At 29.2% G+C, this 21,136-nt stretch overlaps 2 protein-coding genes across 6 annotated transcripts; both read left to right on the forward strand.

Moving 5' to 3' along the window:
- The first annotated feature begins 2,904 nt into the window (after positions 1-2,904).
- LOC109807519 (CURVATURE THYLAKOID protein) lies at positions 2,905-6,280 on the forward strand. Of its 2 annotated transcripts, XM_020370057.3 has the most exons (7): positions 2,905-3,044; positions 3,182-3,289; positions 3,995-4,089; positions 4,189-4,275; positions 5,431-5,493; positions 5,602-5,639; positions 5,981-6,280. In XM_020370057.3, exons 2-7 carry the CDS (start codon positions 3,190-3,192, stop codon positions 6,030-6,032), a joined length of 435 nt encoding a protein of 144 aa, XP_020225646.1. In that variant the 5' UTR covers positions 2,905-3,044; positions 3,182-3,189; the 3' UTR covers positions 6,033-6,280. The 2 variants fall into 2 exon arrangements, with proteins under 2 accessions (XP_020225646.1, XP_082930856.1); XM_083074730.1 differs by lacking the exon at positions 2,905-3,044 and having other exon boundaries at positions 3,068-3,289.
- A 3,557-nt stretch (positions 6,281-9,837) lies between these two features.
- SGB1 (Major facilitator superfamily protein) lies at positions 9,838-19,281 on the forward strand. 4 transcript variants are annotated; one of them, XM_083074736.1, is made up of 15 exons: positions 9,838-9,995; positions 10,406-10,529; positions 11,729-11,828; positions 11,921-11,988; positions 12,084-12,216; positions 13,550-13,649; positions 13,753-13,865; positions 14,003-14,096; positions 15,344-15,497; positions 15,656-15,799; positions 15,890-15,963; positions 16,972-17,060; positions 17,519-17,633; positions 18,361-18,576; positions 19,013-19,281. In XM_083074736.1, the coding sequence occupies exons 2-14, from the start codon at positions 10,463-10,465 to the stop codon at positions 18,547-18,549; spliced, it is 1,440 nt and encodes a 479-aa protein (XP_082930862.1). In that variant the 5' UTR covers positions 9,838-9,995; positions 10,406-10,462; the 3' UTR covers positions 18,550-18,576; positions 19,013-19,281. The 4 variants fall into 4 exon arrangements, with proteins under 4 accessions (XP_082930862.1, XP_082930864.1, XP_082930861.1 ...); XM_083074738.1 differs by having other exon boundaries at positions 9,845-9,995; positions 10,409-10,529; XM_083074735.1 differs by lacking the exon at positions 9,838-9,995 and adding an exon at positions 10,156-10,176 and having other exon boundaries at positions 10,409-10,529.
- The last annotated feature ends 1,855 nt before the right edge of the window (positions 19,282-21,136 follow it).

The following is a 21,136-nucleotide window of genomic DNA, read 5'->3' on the forward strand; positions in this document are numbered from 1 at the left end:
TACTTCAGAGTTCAGATCAGTATTAACTTTTTTTTCATAATTAATTTTTGTTTGTTTGTGAAATTGGAAATCGATATCTAAGAACAACAATAGAATTATTTTTTCTATCATTTTTTCTATGTTATTAAAACTAGGCTTAAATATTTTTTTTCGCTTCCGTAAAATAGGAGACTTTTGCTTCTTGTCCTTTTTAATTATTTTCAGTAAAAAAAAATTATTTTATTTTTATCCTTGTCGTTAAATTGATCATTAAATGTCTTAAGAAAGAGGTACAACTGCTTCCATTTGTTTTTACTAATTTAGACTTTATAAAATCTGACTTCTCTTATATTTTATGTTCTCTTATTTGAATTTATATATGTTAAAGATAGATAAAAATTCATAATTTTACTGAAATCTTAAGAAAAGTTAGTGATTGATTTTAGTCTTATTCAAAATTATGTGTAACATCCTAATTTCTTTCACAACATTTGTTAATAAACCATAATGTTTTTTATTTAAATTTTCTATGCGTGTTAAGCTTATATTTTCTTATTTATTCTTAATTAAAATAAAATAAAATAAAATAAGTAATATTCTAACTTTGATTATAGAAATAAAAGGTATTTATATATATATATATATATATATTTTGATAAGTAAAATAAATTAAGGAGAATACAAGGGATACCCCAACCCATTACAAAATACAAAGTCACCTAAACAAAATCCAACGTAATCCATACAAAACGTATTTTTATATTCTAAATGTTTTATTTGACTTTTAAAAAAATATATATAAAAAATGTGAAATTTAAAATTTTTACAATGTAATATTCTTTGTATAAATTTACTGTTTTAAAATAAATAAATAATAATATAATGAAAAGAAATTAACAAGTGGTTTCAGGAACCTACCATTAGATCATCAAGCATCTCTTGGAACGATCACGTAAAATATATATATATATATATATATATATATTTTTTTTTTTCTTACCTGAACAATCAAATGACAGGTGATATAAGAATATAATCATTTCGTTGTAGATAATGATGTGGAGGAAAATTGTAAATTTAATGAAATCAATTGTATTTCACTTCGATGAATTAAAATTTAACTAAAACATAGTTAATATAATTAAATTTAAGTAAAAGTAATTATAACTTGAATTAAAAATAAATTAAAACTAAAATATTTGTGTCTATAAATAAGCACGGAACCTTCAAAGCAATAAAATGAAAAACTTACAAACTTCATATGGTATATAAGCGATGAATTGTACTTTTATCTTTCACTCGAGTATATCTTTTATTTTTAGAGAAATTACTTTTCTCTTCACTAAACCTCTTAAGATAGAAGGAGAAGATATCTATGATTTTTAAAAGAATATATATAATCATAATTATTTGATAAAATATTATAATTTTATTTTATTTGTTTATTTTATGTTATCTAACTATTATTAATATATTATTTAGTTATTTTTATTTTCTTTATTATCTTACATGTGTTGTTTGTAAATATTTTATTTAATTTTTTTCTAATTAAATAAAATAATTTTAAATTTATTTAAATTATTTCTTAAATAATATTATATTATATTAGTCGTATATACATTATAGATTATAAAAAAAAGCTAATTTTGTCTTTACTTATAATTATTCTTTTATTTAACTTTTTTCCTTTCTCTTCCATGTGACTGCTATAGAAAATGGAAAAGAAAAAATATATAGATTTATAATAATAATAATAATATAATCATGATGAATAATTAATTGTTATTGCTATTAATTAACTACTACAATAATGTTATGGGTAATAAACATTTGAATTCATGGATAAGACATGAGTTTGTAGATGAAAGTTTTGATTTTGAAAATTTAAATGAGTATATATATGATAAAGTGAGTGATCCTTGTATTATTATGACTATGGTAAAATTTATTTATCTTGACTTATCACTATAAAACTTTATTTAAATTCAATCATAAGATATATTTAAAAATTAAGTATATATTTATTATAAAAAAGATAATTTAGTGTATAATTATACAATTATTTTTTTTATCGACTTATATGATATTTGTTCTCACTTCTTTTATATTTCTTGTTTCCTTTAGTATACTTATATAAAAAATTAATTAAAATAAATAGTTGCTTCAAATCTTAAACCTTTCATGACATTTGTGCACCTTATATTTCTAGAACTACAATGGTCAGTGGATAAAAAAAAAAGAGACAAACAATACCGAAATACAGGTATCATCAAGATAAAAAAAAAAAAAAAAAAAAACAACATAGGATGGGGTACGAATTATCAAGCCTTAATTTAGGTAGAAATTAATTTGGTTTCAAACAAACTCTTGGATTTTAATATTGTGAATAAAAGATGTGATTAAAAAATAGCCTCTACTAAAGATAATTAACTATTTTTTTTAAAAAAAATTAGTTATTAATAAAATTAATAGATACTTCACTTCAAAATATATATAATTATAAAAGAAAACAGAATAGGAGTAGAGAAAACAATAAATAAAAGAGATAAATCCTCTAGTATTTATCAAATTGATTTTCTGTCCTTTTATAATTTTATTGTTTGAATTTGGTCTCTCAAAATACAAATATGATATATAGCTACGATTTGTATAATTATATTAATTATGTATAATATAAATATTTATATAAGCGACAAGGAATTTTTTAAAAAAGTATGTATAAAAATTTAAAAATTATTTTAAATTATATAAATGAAACTATCAGTAAAAAAGGTAATTAAGCCTTAATTAATTAAGGATTTCCAAACAAGTGCCTGATTCATGGTTTCTTATTGTATCTTTTTTTGATGTATAGTTTCTTAATGTATCCATGTATATTGCACAACGATATGGACCAACCTTACCTTTCTAGTTTGTATAGAAGTTTAGAAAATAAATAAATAAAAGGGAGTTAGTCTTATTTTAATTTTTGTGGCGCACACTCCTTGCATTGAAACATTCTGTGGCTCTGTGTGTCTCAGTCTCACTCATCCTTTGCATCAGTAGAGACTAGAGAGTAATACAAGGTAACATCAAACTTCTTTTTCTCAATCTCAGTTTTGATTTCTGTCATCCCATTATCATTGGAGAAAATCTTAACCCAAATTTAGTCTCTTTTATTATCATTTTAATTCAATTATTATTTCTGCTGCCACAACTTTAGGGCTGCAAATGGCTTCCACTGTTGCAAGCTTGCCTTCACCATTGTTGCTCCCTGCTAGAAAATCACAATCAGGGAACTTCTCAACTTTCCCTGTTTCTCTTCTTTCAGGTGACCCTTCTCTTTCCCCCCCTTTTTTTATGGTTTACTTTCAAAGTTGAGATTTTTGTTCCCATAGACACTGTATGAAATGAAACTATAGCATAAAAAAATGGTTTTTTGACTTCAGTAGCGTTTTTTTTTTTTTTTTTAAGTTTTTAAGCATTGTTGATTACTTGATTTAAGTCAAAGTGAGTAGTCTTGGAGACATTGAGCCGTCAGTTCAGTTTCAAAGTGAACATTTTGATATGTCGAAGGTAATCCTAACAACCGAAGAGAAAATAGTTATGTTGTCCTCTGCATAGTTGTTGTGCCGAAATGATGTAATTACGAATGTTGAACTTTAAAATCACCAGCATGGTATTTGGCACTTGTCTGTCTCTAGAAATTAAAAATTTAACAGAAGGTCTTAGTATATGTGATTTTTATGTACTTTTGGCATGATTTATGCACTCTGGCAGTATGTAAAATTCATGAGATTTTTGCACTAGGTTGGTTCTATTAAAAAAGTCGTTGTTGTATCATGGATGTGATTTGTATACTTTTCATCCACAAAAGCTAAATTTTGAGAACTACATTGGCTTACTATTATATGGGGCAATTGTGACTATATCCAGGGCCTTATAAAACCATTGCTATAACTTCTGCTGATTTGTGATAAAAGGTTTGTACCTCTTATGTTCCTGATTCTTGATTTTCATTCTGCTCACTTCACAGGGAGACGAAAGCATGTTTCATTTATTGTGAAGGCTTCTGGAGAAAGTTCTGAATCTTCAACTACCCTTACTGTTTTTAAGTCTGTTCAGAATGTTGTGAGTTTCTCTTCCCACTCCCATCATTCTTGTCATTCTTTCAAAGAGTCACAAAAAGGTACAGTATGTCTAATTTGCTGCTTGTTGATTTTAAAACAGTGGGAAACACCTGAGGACCGATTGGGACTTGTTGGTTTGGGATTTGCAGCCATAGCAGCGTTTTGGGCATCAACAAATTTTATTGCGGTAATCTTCGCTGCTTTCAGTGTTTTGGAAATGAATACTTGATAGTAGATTTTTTGCTGAACTATTGACGTATGGGCTATGAGCCTATGAGGATGCACAAATTTGATACATTGTATTGGATATGATACATATCTGATAGTTATATAACATTTCTTAAAATGTATAGAATATAGTAGCACTAGTATGTACAGGATACGTTTAAAATTTGATAAGGCATTATAAGGTTTAATTAATCATTTGGTCGCTAAACTTGTCCACACTTTGTGTTTAGTCCTTATACCTAGAAACTCTAAATTTTAATCCCTATACAAGTATTTTATTTTATTTTCATTTTTATGTTTTAGTTGTTATACCTCTACTTTGTGACAATTTTACACTGCTAGGAAACTAACAAGAAGGTCTAAACATAAAAAAAAACTGTCGAATGAGAACTTAAACATAGAATTTTTAGGTACAGGGACTAAAGTGCAAAGGTGAGACAAAGTTTAGTGTAGGGACCAAATGATTAATTAAACCAATATATAATTGTCAACATTACTAAAATAAAAATAAAAGTTATAGATCATTCTCATCATAAATCACTTGCTTATTGCTTACAAGTAAAAATAGTGTCAATCTCATTCCCTTCTTGAAGATCACATCCATAAAGAGAAGTAGAGAACAACATCCATTTTGGTTCATCAAGATTCAAGAGACAATGTTTCTATATTTCTATCTTCTGTACACTTTTATGTTTCATATTTTGCTGTATCAAAGTTTCATAACCTTTTTTAAAGACTTGGATGCTTCATAGATATTTATTGGTGAAGTGGCCTGAAGTATCAGTTTTGAATTATTCAGTACGGATATGTGAAGCAAATGCAAGTACAACTGTATAAGTGCTTCATAGTGTATGGCCTGACATGGCCACTGCCAGAAACAAATTGATCTGGTGGTAGAAGAACAAATCCATTGGGGCTATCACAGTTTGATCCATAAATAAATTGTTATTTATTAAGGATTTGGAAACTTCTTTTAAGTGAAAACTGCTTCAAAATGACATTCCTTCTTGCTTTCTTGATTTGGCTGTTGACTCTGCACATATTTTTGCTACGAATAAATTTTATCCCAATTCTTCCACCCTACTGATTTTGTTTTTTTCATTTTTGTATGTAGGCCATTGACAAATTGCCACTTTTCCCAACTGTACTGGAATTAATTGGAATATTTTACTCAGTGGTAAGTGCTGTACTGTGCTGCATACTTGATTTTTTTTTTTGTTTTTGGTGTAATTTCAAATATTTATTTTCAATTGGCGAATACTTCAAACTTCTCTTTCTATTTCAGTGGTTTACTTATCGCTATCTCGTATTCAAGCCTGACCGGTAAGCATTTTGGTCCCTTTTATTCTGATTTCCTTGAGTTTGTTTGATATTAACTACATCATACCTTTGATTTCACAATTGAAGTGAGGAAAGTAAAAGAAAATTTACGGTGAATGGTTAATTTACTTCAAAAGATCTATTAACCACTTGAATGATCTGTTGTAAAGTGGGTAATGATTAGCTACCTTGTAAAGAGATTAATCTTATGTAACTAATGAAACTTCTTTTTTCTTCATAAATAAGACCATTACTGATTCTTTTCAAGAAAAATCCCATTAAAAAGGTTTAGCTTTTAGTGCACTCAGTTTTCTAGCAACTTCACTTGAATTTTCTTATAACAGGGAAGAGCTTTTTCAAATCTTGAACAAGGCAGCATCAGATATCTTGGGCTAATAAGATGTGCAGCCAAAATGCTATTCTAGATTGTGATTTGAAGTACAGATTCTCTGCGGCAATAGTTCTTTTGTGTTGGGAGAAGTGGGTGAAAGAAGGGAGAGGGGAAAGGGGCTATGCTTGTCTTTACTCCTATCGTAAATGTAAGACTACTACATTACATCCATGAATTAAAGCTTACTTTTTTTGGGTTGACTTCTTTGTATACAATTATAATGAAGTTCCCTTGAGCATTTGGATGCAGTTAATAGCACATCTATTAAGAATAAATCTAGCCTAAGTAACTGATAACTTAGAAATGCCAGAAAACATAACTTCAGCTTTGTTGTGATATCAATGGCAAAGTTAAAGTAAATTGAAGAATAACATGCTCTTTCTCCGGATAATATTTCGCCAAGCTCGTCATTGAAATATGTTTATCTTGCCCTGGCAGTAGTTATCCAAAATCACCCTTGTTCGTTGTATTTGTATTCTTATAATGAAATAAGAGGAATACTGACGCTTTCTTTAATAATATATTTACTATTAGTTGAAATATATTAGAAATCATAAATTTGTGTTGAGTCTCACTTTGATTTAGTGGTGAAACTCATTGAAATTTGTGATTTTCAGTTAATAGTAAAAAGTGGTAGAGAGAGAATTAGTGAGTTTTATTAACAACAATCATAAAATAATTTGTATAATGCTTTGTGATATTTTGTTTAGTCAATCTCTTTAGTTCATATTCAAGCTTCATAAGGGCCCAGGAATGTTTTGATTGAGATCAACAAAGGAATCCATTCTCTTTTTTTTTTTCCCTCTTTTTTTTGTTTTATTTATTTATTTATTTTTGGGATTTTATCTGATGTCTTAAAGAAACATGAAAAGAGAAGGGTGCAAATATTGAATGTTCCATCTTATGTGTATCATTCTTTGAATCATTTATCATGTTGTACCTTTGTGGTATCGGACACGCTTCAAACTCTTTCCTGCATTTGTCAATATAAAAGCACAAAGTAGTCAATCAATTAACTACGCAAGCACAGATGGATGAATGGACTGCTTGACAGTCAATTGAGGTGTTGCCAATTTGCCAACCCATGTTCATAATTAAGCTAAAAATAAAATAAAATCGAATGTTCTTATTCACATATTGTCATCATCCACCGAGGTGATTTGGTTAAGGTGTGCTCTGCCTAAAAAAAATTGTCAATTGTCAATACCCACCCTCATCATGTCAAACCTGTTTCTTTAACCATTTTTTTAATTAATGCCGTTGTGCCTGATAAATGCTTATGTAATTTTCTCTTCGCACTAGTAAAATATACTTATATATATATATATATTTATTTATTTTTATTCATCAGAATTACAATGCTACACTAGAGTTTAAATTTAAAATTTTGTGCACACTATTTCAAAATTTCACCTCTAAGTTGAAATTAGTGGACCAGTGGTTCATTTATACTTTTATATACTAACAATCAGTCACGGATCTAAAAATTTAAAGTAGTGGGAATAATATTTATTTATATATTTATAGGGCTAAAAAGTTTATATATTACTTTTAAAAGTATAAATATATATTATAATTATTTTTTACAAGTTTTTATATCTATGGTTACGACTAAAACTAGGTTAAACTAGATTATTTATAATTTAGTAGGTGTGAATTTAACCTTAAATAAAAATACATGTCCTAAGTATGATTTATTTATCTATCATAAACATTTTTTTTAATGTTTGGTTAGAACTACAATATCAAATATCCACTTTATAATAATTTAACACTAATAAAAAATAAAATAAAAATGTTAAATTTTATAAAAATCAAATTTAATTTATTTATGATATAAACATGTTTTTAATATCTATTATAAACTTTTAAATGATAATTTTAAAAAAATATTTTATAATAAAAATTATAAATAGAACAGAAATCTTACGAATTTTACTAATTTGATTTTTTAATCAGTGTACAATAAATAGAAAGTACTAAAGATAAATATGCATGCTACAAATTTTATTTTATCAAAAATTAATTTTTTAATATATTATATTATATATGTGAGCATTAATATATATATATATATATATATATATATATTAATTAATTAAATTTTTAAAAAATTGATTCGTTATTAAGGAGTATTATTTGTCATATATAAGAACTAATCACCTTCAAAAATTTGAAAAATATCAAATAAATAGATATCTCCTCCAAATTTAAATTTTATATATATGATAATTTAAATATATATAAATTTATTTTATTAGAATATAAATTTTATTTTTTAAAATATATTATTTTTGAATAAAAAAATATTATATAAAATTGTAAAATGGTAGTGTGGATAAGTGTTCCCACGATACTGCACCTATCTCTGCTAACAATAAAGGAAATATATTTTTTTGGTATGTACAATTTATTTTATCCTTTTATCTTTGTAATTACTTGTTTTAATTTTTTAATGTAGTTTCTTTTTTTCTTCTTTTTACTTCATTATAAACATTCGCATGCACTCTTTTAAGAATCGATTCACAATAGTATTTATTTTAAACAGAGACAGACGTGTAATGTTTTTTCTCTCTAGTAAATAAATAAAAGGAGTTTAGGTGTAGTAAAATTGATAGATATTTCAAGATTTTATTTATTTTATTTTATAAATCACATGTATTTTTTTTTTCAAGAATAATTATGTTCAAAATTATTTAAATATATTCTTTTGAATATATAACATAATTACACATCTCAAACTCAAATTAGAGATAATTGACTAGTTTAGAACATTTTTTTTTTTTACGTGAGATAGAACAATCCTTGCTAATTGTTCTAACTTCTAGACGGTCGGTAGATACAAAATTCTTTTTAGGCACTTGAAGGAGATTTTGTTCGTGAAATAAAAATACACAACGAGGGACCTCGGTAGTTAAGTGGATCTGTTAGATTATACTGTAAGTTTGATTTTTAATTCTTACTAGTATCTAGCATCCGCATAGAAAATGTTTATTTTTATATAATTATAATTTATAATTTATAATAATTTTTTAAATATATAAATTGTATTATAATTATTATTTATAATCGATAAATATTTTATAATTAAGGCCAAAAAATAATTATAAAAATATTTGCATATTATCTATTAACAGTCTTTTATACGAGTAACATGAATCAAAGTGGCATCTTATTATATACGAGTCTATTCCTTGTTTAATTGGACCAACTTTTATTGGTATACACTTTCTCAATTCACAAGTCACAAACACTTATAATATATGGTAAATTTAGATAAATGGTTCATAAATCATGCTTATGTTATTATTTTTTTTAGTAAAACCCAAAGTAAAGGACACGGTATCAGTTATCATTTATTTTTGTCTTTCCTTTCAGAGTATATACTACAAGGAGTGTGATTATTTTTCCTAGTTGAAAATTGAAATGATAGTTAAATAGTTTAGTGTCATTTGTTTTTTTGATAAAATACTAGTTTAATGATATTAAAATGTCTTTGATAGACGAAGTTTGGTCTACAGTGTAGCATTGAGTAACATTAGGCATGCATACATTGATTAAAGTGGAAAAAGCTTCCCCACTTTTGAGAAAAAATAATAACATTTCCTTTGGTTTAGGGCTTAGGGGCTATACACATAAATGAAACGTAATTCAATGCTACCCAAATTTTCATTTCCTTTTAGATCTTCTGTGTAGTGCATTACAGCAGAAATTGGCACGTGTCAAAAAAAAAATAGAGAGATAGCATAACATACATAGCGTGTATATTTATTTATCATCATGTGTATGCGAAATCTATGGTAGGTTTATATTATATTGACCAAGACTGCGTCACGTACTGACACGTGCCTTGGTCTTCAACTGCCATATGACACACTTCACTCTCCTTTTCTCATTCATTCATTTGCATCTCTGCCAACCTCTGCTCTTCAAAAGCCATTCCAAATTCTTCATCTCTCGGCAACAAGGTACTCTCTCTCTCTCTCTCTTTTTATTATTTTTTATTTTTCCTGTGTCGTTTTGTGTATGATTGCATTTTGAGTTTCCAGTTTTCTTGTGATTGTGGTGGCGAGTGTGAGAGAGAAGCCTCTTGATTTCTGTGATTCCCTTCAAATAAATCCCTTTCATCGTCATTCAAAATTAATGAGGGTGAGATTTCGGTTCCCCCTATTTTACGGGAATGACAATGTGCATGGAAATATAATGTGCCATGCGATAGAAAACGAAGCTCCGGGGTTCTCACTTGTCAGATCTGAGAATTTATTTTCCCAATTTTTTGTTGCTGAGATTGGTGTCTTGATGTTGTTGCCAATGCCATGTGCTGCAATGCAAGTGATGAGTTCTTTGATCGGGTTTTGTTTTTGTTGTGATGATGCAGTAGTCTGTGAAAAGGTGCTCCCTGGCGAGCTTTGGAGAAGTTTTCTATCGTTTCGCCATGAGGGGAAGGCAGCGAGTAGCATCCAGAGAACAGATGCTTGGGCATGATAAAGATGAAAATTTAGGTACCTTCTTTTTTGTTGTATATGCCTTTTATTATTTTTTGGTTAATGTCAGGGACTAAAGCTTAACTTTTATACATGTCTAACGACTAAATCTTACAATTTTCCCATATAGGAACCAAATGAATGGTTTAACAATATTATTATTTTTATGATTAAACTAAGTAGTTTCATTTTATTATTTAAAATTTGGGTTTACTGATTTTGTATTTGAGTGATTCCACGACCATGAGTTATCAGAGATATAAAATGTACTATTGCCTATGGGAATTGGATATAGCACCTGAGACTGAACTCAACTCTGAATGGAAAAATGGAAATGACTACTTTAAATCGATTTATACCTTCTAAAGAATCTAAGTTAGTGTCAGGTGTATTTTATTTATTTATTTATTTTTTTGGAAAGGGAGTTTGTGAGAGTTGTTTATTTCAAAGAATAGACTGGATCCAACTAAACTGCACTTTTTCCATCAATAGTTTCTTCATTACATATATTACATAGTCATATATGTTTTCATGCGCATTTCTTGAATCTTTCTCGTGAATATGTATATTTTAAAGGGCAGTGCACATACTGAATGCCAAACCTCGAATATTGATTTCTGTAGCATATGCTTAAAAATAGAGTACACATTTTAAAAATCCATTTAATTTATGAGCTTGCGAAATATGGTTTGACATTGAGAGAATAATCTTGCATGTATATATGTTAGGATACTTGGTTTGGGCCTAAGCCCAATAAACTGTCTGAATAGGGAAGTTAGGGGGAATGGAGGGAAAAGGGTAATCATTCTGTTAATCTGTTCATTTGCTGTTAGAACCTTGAGAGGTTGGGCACAAAGAGAGTCACCTTTTCTCTAAGGAGCATTGGCTCTGAGATTAATGGGGCTGCTTCTGTAACAGCTTTTGTTTTTCAATCAATGATACAATTTTTTCTGTTTCTCTTGAATTGGGTTCCTATTGTACACTTATACACATTACAAAACATGGTCAATCATGCCTTGTATAATTGAGAAAGTTAAAAAGTCAACCAACAATGAGCTTGTCTCTTCTACTATATGTAGTTTCAAATTCTTATTTTTCTTTTGAAGGGAGAGAAAATGACAAAGAAGTGTTTTTTTTTTTAAATAATTTTTTTAATATCCAATTGGAGAAACGGGTTTGTAATGATATTACTAACAGAAGTATTGCACTCCTCACAGCTTCAGTGCGCCTACCGAATGTCAAACCTTCTTGGCAGCGCTCTTTGCGGCATGTAGCAGTGGCTTCTCTTTCTTCATTCTTGTATGGATACCATATTGGGTATGGTCTTCTACACTGTAGCTTGATCCACATTCATTCTTCTTGTGTATGTACGAAATTATCTAATTTTCTTATTGCTATTGCCAATGCAGAGTAGTCAATGAAACCTTAGAGAGCATTTCTATAGATCTTGGCTTTAGTGGAAATACAATGGCTGAAGGTACTTCATCTTAATATTATGAAAAATATTAATGTCTTTATTATGTCTTACATCTAAATATTTATTTACTTCCTTTTATTTTTATTTTGATGAAGGTCTTGTAGTAAGTATATGTTTAGGAGGTGCTTTTGTTGGATCTATGTTTAGTGGATGGATTGCAGATGGTGTTGGACGCAAAAGAAGTTTCCAGTTGTGCGCATTACCGATGATCATTGGGGCTGGAATGAGGTATCAGCTGCATAAATTTTAAATTAATCTCTCTTTCATTATTTGTATCACTTTGCATTCTTGTGCCATAAAATTTGCATATTATTTCTGTAAAGGATGTACAAAAGCTACGTTGTTCACTACAAATATATATATATATATATATATATATGTGTGTGTGTGTGTGTGTGTATAATGGAGTGAAGTAAGTCTTTGTAGACTTATTCCCCTCAATAATTCATGTTCTATATCAAATTTCCATGATATAATCATTGAGTTAAAAGTTATTTATACATAGATTAAGTTTGCAAATTTTTAAAAAATTTAAAAATCTTATGATACTTTGTTATATAGATTCAAATCAACATATAAATGTTTTTATGATTATCTGTTAATTTGAATTAATGAAATGAAGTATCATATAGTTTTCAAATTTTTTAATAATTTGCAGATTTGATCTATGCATAAATTTTTTTTAATTCAATGGTTAAATCACTAAAATTTGATGTAGAACATGAGTTATTAAGTGTAGTAAGTCTACCAAGAGTTACTCTTGGAGTAAGTGGGTCCCTTCTTATATATATATATAATGGTTGCTTTTTTGGAGGACAATAATTTCTTCTAACTGGTTTAGTTTTTATGAGTTTGGACTCCCTAGGTAGCAAGGATGAGGTGCCCAGGGGTTAAGATGGGAATTTAAGTTGTAATTACTCTACATCCATGGCAAGCAGGACATAGGAGTGTGGAAATAAGGTGTTAAATCTATTAAGGGGAATGATAAAAAGCTGTGAGTGGAAGAGGTGCACTAGGCAATCATTCAGTGGAATTGGGGCCTATGGGGTTAGGGCAGAGAGGATGCAGACCCTTGAAGTTCTGCAGTATTTTTTATCTTTGCTTTTCAGTTTTTTAGTGTGATCAAGAGGGATTTTTTTTCCCATTTTAAGGATTTATTATCCATAGTTTGTATTTTTAACATCAGTTCATATTATGAGGTTTCCTGTCTGTCTTAGTTTGAATTTTCATTTTCCAGTTACAGTTGGTAGACAATTTTTAAGTAGAACTCTGAACAAATCAGGAAAAGTAGAAAAAAATGAGAAATCACTTTTCAAGTTTCATAATCATCATTACAAAACAATGAAGTCCCTTTCTCATGCTTCTTTTTTGTGTTTATATTGTCCATGCCCTCATGCTAATTGTTTTTCAAATCAATGTAAACATATTTCCATGGTGTTTTCTATACAAAACAGAAGATAATGCAAGAGAAAAAGGGGGTTGAAATGAAAAAGAGTGGAAAAAAATCATCATACTAAAACAACAGATAGAGCTATAAACTTACTATTCACAACTTTTGCAGTGCAACGTCAAAATCCCTGTGGGGCATGCTTTTGGGAAGGTTATTTGTTGGTACTGGAATGGGACTTGGCCCACCTGTTGTAGCTCTTTATGTGGCTGAGGTATATCCGATGATATCATCATTGTTGTTTCTCTATAGTTTGAGATCATTATATTTTTCAATAGAGGTCTTTTCAGTTAACTTAAATTCACTAGCATTTATAGGTCTCACCTCCAGCTGTGCGGGGTGCTTTTGGGGGCCTCACTCAAATTGCAACGTGCCTTGGACTCATGGGTTCTCTCTTTATTGGAATCCCAGCCAAGGAAATAGTGGGTTGGTATGGAATGTTAAATAGGCTTGGTTAAGTTCATGAACATATGTTTATTGCAGCATTATAGGCCATTTCATTTTTCAGTTACTATTTTTACACTTATTTTTTTAAAGTAGTATTTTATGTTGATATTATGTGCACAGGTGGCGGATTTGTTTCTGGGTATCTATCATTCCTGCTACAATGCTTGCCATTTTTATGGAGATCTGTGCAGAGAGTCCTCATTGGCTTTTCAAGGTTATCTAATCTTTGTGTGATTAAAACTAATAAAAACCTTCAATTACTAACTAAAACTATATAATTTAATGTATTTACTTTCAACTATTCTGGATCCTTTTTAGAGGCTTATTGCTTGAGTATAAAATTTTTGTTCTTAATCATGGCTTATAGATATGTAAGTGTGGACTTGATCTTTGTTATGATATATAAAGTTTAATGCTGGTGAGATATACCTATACTTTAGAGGGAGACAGGTAATAGAACCTACCATGTATTATTTTATCTTTTTATTTTTTATTTTTTTAAATTTGATTATGAAGAATATTTTTGAAGTGCTGTTTCTTTTATGCCCCTTCTACAAACAATATTACAAAATGATGGAGAAATTAATAAGGATGTCACACACAAGATACAAGTGGTATTGTTAAAATGGAGAAAGACATTGGGGGTTATTTATGATCATAAAGTACCTATCAAGCTCAAAGGGAAGTTTTAACGTAATGCTATATGTCCAACTATATTCTATGATAGTTATTGATGGGCTTTAAAGGGACAAGAGAAAAAGTGGGAGTAGCAAACATGAGAATGTCAAGATGGATGTGTGACCATAGAAGAAAGGACATGATATGGAAGAACTATATATGAGGAGATATTGGTGTGACATCAATTGAGGAAAAGATGACAAAATATTAAGGTGGTTCAGACACAGACAAAGAGGGCTATTGGGAACATAAGGAGAGTAAATTGCATGGTTTTTAATCATGTGAAAAGGGGGGAAGTGAAAGACCAAAAAAGACATTGGAAGAAATTGTTAAGAGAGATCTCATGATGAATAATATATCTAAGGATTTGGTTTTTGACTAAGCTCAATGGCGTTTTGTGATCTATGTAATTGATTTCACCAAGTGGGATAAGGTTTTTGTTGATGGTGGTGCTACTGAAAGGCTCTATTGCTAAGTGCCTTTTGTTTGACTATGTTGTTTCATTTGCTTTATGACATAAAAAATGAGATTTCTCTTCCCTTATGACTAATACATGAAGATTTCTGAGTTGCTTTGTCCCAATGATTAATTCCCTTTTTAAAATAATAAATAGATATATTCTTCTTGATATCTATTTGAAACTTATTATTGACTTATTGAATATTTTATTTTATAAGAAGAATACCAAGGTTCTTATCCTTCCAAACTATATTTATTTCCTTTTTCTTATTGATTTAGGTTATATTTCCACACAGGCACTTATATTTCTTTGATTTTGTTCAGAGCGGAAGAACCATTGAAGCTGAAGCTGAATTTGAGAAGCTCTTGGGAGGAGTACATGTGAAACCTGCAATGACTGAACTGTCAAAGTCTGACAGAGGTGATGGGACTGATTCAGTAAAACTTTCAGAATTAATCTGTGGCCGCCATTTCAGAGGTACATAACTACATATCATAATTTTTATTCTTCGGAATAGTAGTGTATTGTTTAGATTATTGCTTAATCATATCATAATTTCTAAAATCATTTCTATTTCCAATTCTATATAATTGTGTCTTATTGATAGTTGCTAAATCACTAAATGCATTTTGCAGTGTTGTTCATTGGATCTACGCTTTTTGCGTTGCAGCAGCTATCTGGCATAAATGCTGTTTTCTATTTCTCTTCAACTGTCTTTGAAAGTTTTGGTGTACCATCTGATATTGCAAACACATGTGTGGGAATTTGCAATTTATTGGGTATCTGCTTGCTTAACTCTTGTTTTTGTTTATTTGTTGAATTGTAATTGCTGTTTATTTCACTCAATCTTGTTGTGTATGCCTCTTCAGGGTCAATTATTGCAATGATTCTGATGGATAAACTTGGAAGGAAAGTGCTTCTCCTGGGTAGCTTTTTGGGCATGGTAGGAATAAAAAATGAAAATTCTGACTTTGCGGAATTAACCTCTTTTAAACTTGAATATTACTTGAACAAAATTTCATTAGACATTTTGTTAGAAAGTTCGAACTAAACTGTAATTGTCTATTATTCAATAATTGTTTCCATTTACTGGGTGCCATAATGAATTAACTTCCACTGGATTTAGGAAGTCACCATAATCATTTAGCAGCCAAACAATGTTTTTGGACACCAGATTACTAAGTTTCAAACCTCCCTCCTTAGGCCTGCAACATACCTTCCATTTGACAAGGCTAGTAAAAGTGGATAGACAATAAACTGGAATGCTGGACCAAGAAGCCTGAATAAAAGCTACTTATGTTATGGGAAATGGAATCGTTTTTCTGATAGTTTTATGGGGTTTAGTTAGGGTGTGCTTGGTAGCCAATTAATGGGAAGGTAAAAGGTTAAAAGAGTGAAATTCTTTATTGTATTAGAATAGAATGACAAAATATATGCAAGAGGAGAGTATCTACATCATGATTTCAGCACTGAAATGCAGTACCCAGAAGTTAGTATTGATTCTATAATCTATATTTGCATAGCTAATAAAAGAAAGACCAGCAATCCTAGCTTAGTTAGACTGGTCAGGACAAATACACACATAAAATTCATATCAATTGCTATCAACAAGATTAGGGCTTAATTGTTTAACTGGATTCTCCTGTAAATTTCATTGAAAATTGACAATCCACCCAAAATTATTATGCTCAATATATAGCCATTTTCTGCCTATTCACTGGTCACTAGTTTATTTTCCCTTTTAGAAAGCTCACCTAGTGTATGGCTTCACTTTAGCACTTCCCTATCTTGGGTTTTCCTACAATCGTCAGGGAAGAAATATAAGCAATTTGATAGTAGGAACTTACCTATGATGCTGTTTAAGAATTGAATTTATTACATTGTCTACTAATTTTCATAAGTTACTTGACGAGAATTGTATTATCTGATCTTTACCTATTTTCTTGTTTAGGGGTTATCAATGGGTTTACAAGTCATTGCTGCAAGTTCTTTTGCATCAGGATTTGGAGCAATGTATCTATCTGTTGGTGGGATGTTACTGTAAGTGGTCAGAAAGCTTCAACTTGATTTTGTTGGGAGGGGTATTGTGGGGCATACACCCCTCTAATAATGGTATTCAGTCGATGGTTTTTTGAAATTCACTTGCGTCCTTGGTTTGCCACTGCATTGGATGTGCAAGTAAATATATGTATTAGCAAGTGGTTAACATGGATTTCAATCTCATTTATCTGGAGAATCACATGGCAATGAATCTAATATGACTTTTCAAATATTAATTAACTATATTTTGAAAATATTTGCATTCTTAACTTTGAAATGGACTGCAGACTGCTGCATAGATTGTTGGATACTGTACTTATGAATCTGAACTTCCTTCATTCCTTTGTATTCACTATTCACTGCCAAATTACTGAACAAATTACAAATCTTTACGAAATTGTTTGTTCATGTTTCATGAATCATGATATATGTTGCTAAATGTGAAATGGAGAACACAGGTTTGTGCTGTCATTTGCTCTTGGTGCTGGTCCAGTTCCTTGTCTCATCATTTCTGAAATACTACCTGGCAATATCAGAGCGAAGGCAATGGCAATTTGCCTGGCTGTGCATTGGGTAATGGCCTTTTCATTTTTTCATCTTTAATGCTTCCTTAAGTTATTCAATTTCATCTTAACTTTTCCAAATTATTTAACTCATTTTGGCACACTTATGAACTTGGAATATACTAAAATATTTGTTATTATTGCGAAATCTTTTACCATGTTTAACTCATAGTGCTGGTAAATATTTTATGATGTTCACATTTTAAAACTAATTTATGTTTCAATATTTGAATGATATATGTGCTTATATTCTAGGAAGGTTCCTTTAGGTCTGCAAGTTAACCTTAGGTAACAGTCAACAGATAACCAGTAACTTGACATGGTATCTGAGTCAGGTTATTAAGAAAGTTATTGATTTGAAAAATCTTGATAACCCCCTCAATAATCAATAATATTATTGCCGGTCTTTCATGGTGCTCATGCCAGATTGCTAGTACAGTTGGGGATGGCTGTGCGTGTTGGCTATATGCAGTTTAGTGTTTTATAACATTTATATTACACATGTTGATTGCGATGTATGAGATTAAAATTTGAGCTCTGAATATTATATATTCATTAGAATTAGTTAGATCTTTTCTCTAGTTATCTTGATATATGTTGAATAGTAGGCTCTACATCAAATAAAATATCCATGCTTGGAGGAAATTTTTGCCTTTCAAATCAAATCAGTGTCAATTAGTTTGTCTCCTTTTTCGATGTTATAATGTTCTCTGAGATTATAAACATTTCTTTAACAGGTGATAAACTTCTTCGTGGGTCTATTTTTTTTGCGCATGCTGGAGATAATTGGGGCACAACTCTTGTATAGTAGTTTTGGTATATTTTGTTTGATAGCTGTGATCTTTGTGAAGAAATATATTCTGGAAACAAAAGGGAAGTCACTTCAGGAAATTGAAATTGCACTTCTTGCGCAAGAAGCCACCTAAATGAACTGAAGCAATCATATGGACAAGGTATGGGCATGTTTTCATTTGTTGAATGAGTTATGGAAACATTTTCGGTCAGAAGTAAAAAAAAAAAAAAAAAAAAACCTTCTTTCACATACTATTTGCATTAACTTAAAAATTAAAAGTATATAAATGAAATTTCTTTCCCTCGGATTCTTCTCTGTGGTCTTTAAGTTGATCAACATGCTAATCAAAAGTTTTACATCCTTTTTTCATTCCCTTATACCCTTTCCCTTTTAAGGCTTACCATGAATCTCTCCTAGAATTTGTTTTTTCTAGAATCCATTATTTCTGGTTGAATTTTGTCATTAATCTTATGCTCAATCATGAGCAATCGAATTCTGGAAATAGTAGCGGAACAGAATATATAATTCAAATGATTTATATTGTTAATGTGGCTATATTAATCGACCTGTAATTTCCTTATCTTACTGATTTGCAGGAAAATCGTGCTCTGAAAGCATGTGATCAAGTTTTGAGAGCCTTTGATCATCTCATGCTAAACTTGGGGGTCTTTCTTCCACTGCTCGCTAAAAGGCATTTGTAAATTTTAGAGGCTTTTTATTTTTTTACTCAAAATTGGTGAACACATTATTGCCATTGATACTTTCTGGGCAATGTAATTGATAATTACATAATTGATATTACAGTTTTTGACTTCACAAGAATATGATATGATAAAAGTGGATCAAACTAATGGATTTTATTACAGGAAGAATCGCATGCACTCTGTTCAAGAGTCTCCTAATAACTTATAACTGTATTTTGATTAAACTCTCCTGCCTATTATAATATAATGATCAGATAAACATACAAGCTTTATCTATTTATCTTTCTAGATATGTAGCAGTGATAAATTTAAATAAATGTAGGCATTGAGTTATTAAAATGTAATAAAATGATAAAGCTGAGGGTATTGAGTTATTTGATTTGAATAAACGAATTTTTACTGACTTGTTTTGAAAAAAATGTCCCTATATTAATTGAAAAATTGAAACTAGAAAGTCACTATGAAAGAAAGTATCAATGAATTCAAGCAGTAATGTACGGATTCTTTTATATATAGTTTAAACTATAAGAAAAATAAAAAATGTATATAATTAATTCAAGTAAATGAATACAAAAAAAAAATAAGTAGTACTCTTTTTATACTTATATATAAATATAAAAATGCTTAATTTTTTTAATTGAAATATACAAATTTTAATCAATTTTATTTTATTTTATTTAATGTTCTTATCTCAAAAAATATCTTTAAGTTAATAAATGGAAATATTATCTATGATAATTGTGATTAAAATTATTTTAAAATATATAGTGTATGTTTTATATGAAATTATGAAAAATAAATAAATAAAATTAATTTTTTAATTTATGTGAAATTTTTTTGCTTCTGTATAAATTTTGAGGGAGTATAAATTTAAGAAGACCACAAGTAATGAGATGATTGAGAAAGGTTTCAAACTTTGGTTGAAGAAGGGTTTACTCCAACATTAGAACGAGTCTACTTAGGGATGATAAATAAACTCGTATTTATGGGTAATACCTGAATTCGTCCCAACTTTAATAAAAAATATTCGATTTGATTGGGTATGGGTACGGGGTAAAACTCAATATATTGACTATGAGTACGAGTACAGGTATATACTTACTGCCCCGTCTCCGTACCTGTTCCCGTTCCCATTCCCGTCTTCATTCCTGGTTTAATATCCACTCTCGACTTAATTGTATTAAAGAATTTTAATATTTAATTATGTGTGATTATTTATTATAATGTGAATCATTTATAGTTGTTTAATTATTATGAAGTCTTTTGACTAAAATATGAGATAAAGAAACAACTTAATTATAATAATGAAAAAATAATTTAAAAATATTATAATTTTTTTTGTAAATTTTTTTTTTGATGGGTATATGTACGGATATACCCGATACCTGACGGGAATGAAAATGAGATGAAAATTATAACCTAACAGGTACAGGTACAAGAATGAAGATGGATTTAAGCTGCGAGAACAGAGACAGGTATCATGAAACCCATACCCAACCCGTCATGTTGCTATCCCTAAACCTACCGGTTAATCTAATCATCTACGGATTAAGTTAAGTTGTCCAACTTTTTTTATTTTATTAATTTTAATTATAGGAAATTTTTTTTAACCCTTTTAGAACCCGACTCATCCTAATTGAAATCAATATTCACTGATTTGGTAACTGTAACTCTCACTTTTGTAAGTCACTAATTCGTTTTTACTTCACTCATTAAACTTAAAGTGTATTTGTTTCATTTTACAGTATTTTTGGTTATATATATATATATATATATATATATATATATATATATATATATATTTATATATATATTATGTTAATTGCATTACAAATTTCATTATGCTCATATAACATTCAGGAAAAGGAAAATTCTCATATATTTATGTTTAAGAAAGGAGGTGAGTAAGTTTAATTTTCATGATGTGATGGTTATTTTATTTTTATTTTTATTTTTATTCATTTGAATTTTCTATGCACCCACTTTTAAAAGATGAAATTATTAGAAAATTTGAAC

This window comes from Cajanus cajan, chromosome 5 (assembly GCF_000230855.2).
Source record: "Cajanus cajan strain Asha chromosome 5, NIPB_CcT2T_4, whole genome shotgun sequence".
Lineage (NCBI taxonomy): Eukaryota > Viridiplantae > Streptophyta > Magnoliopsida > Fabales > Fabaceae > Cajanus > Cajanus cajan.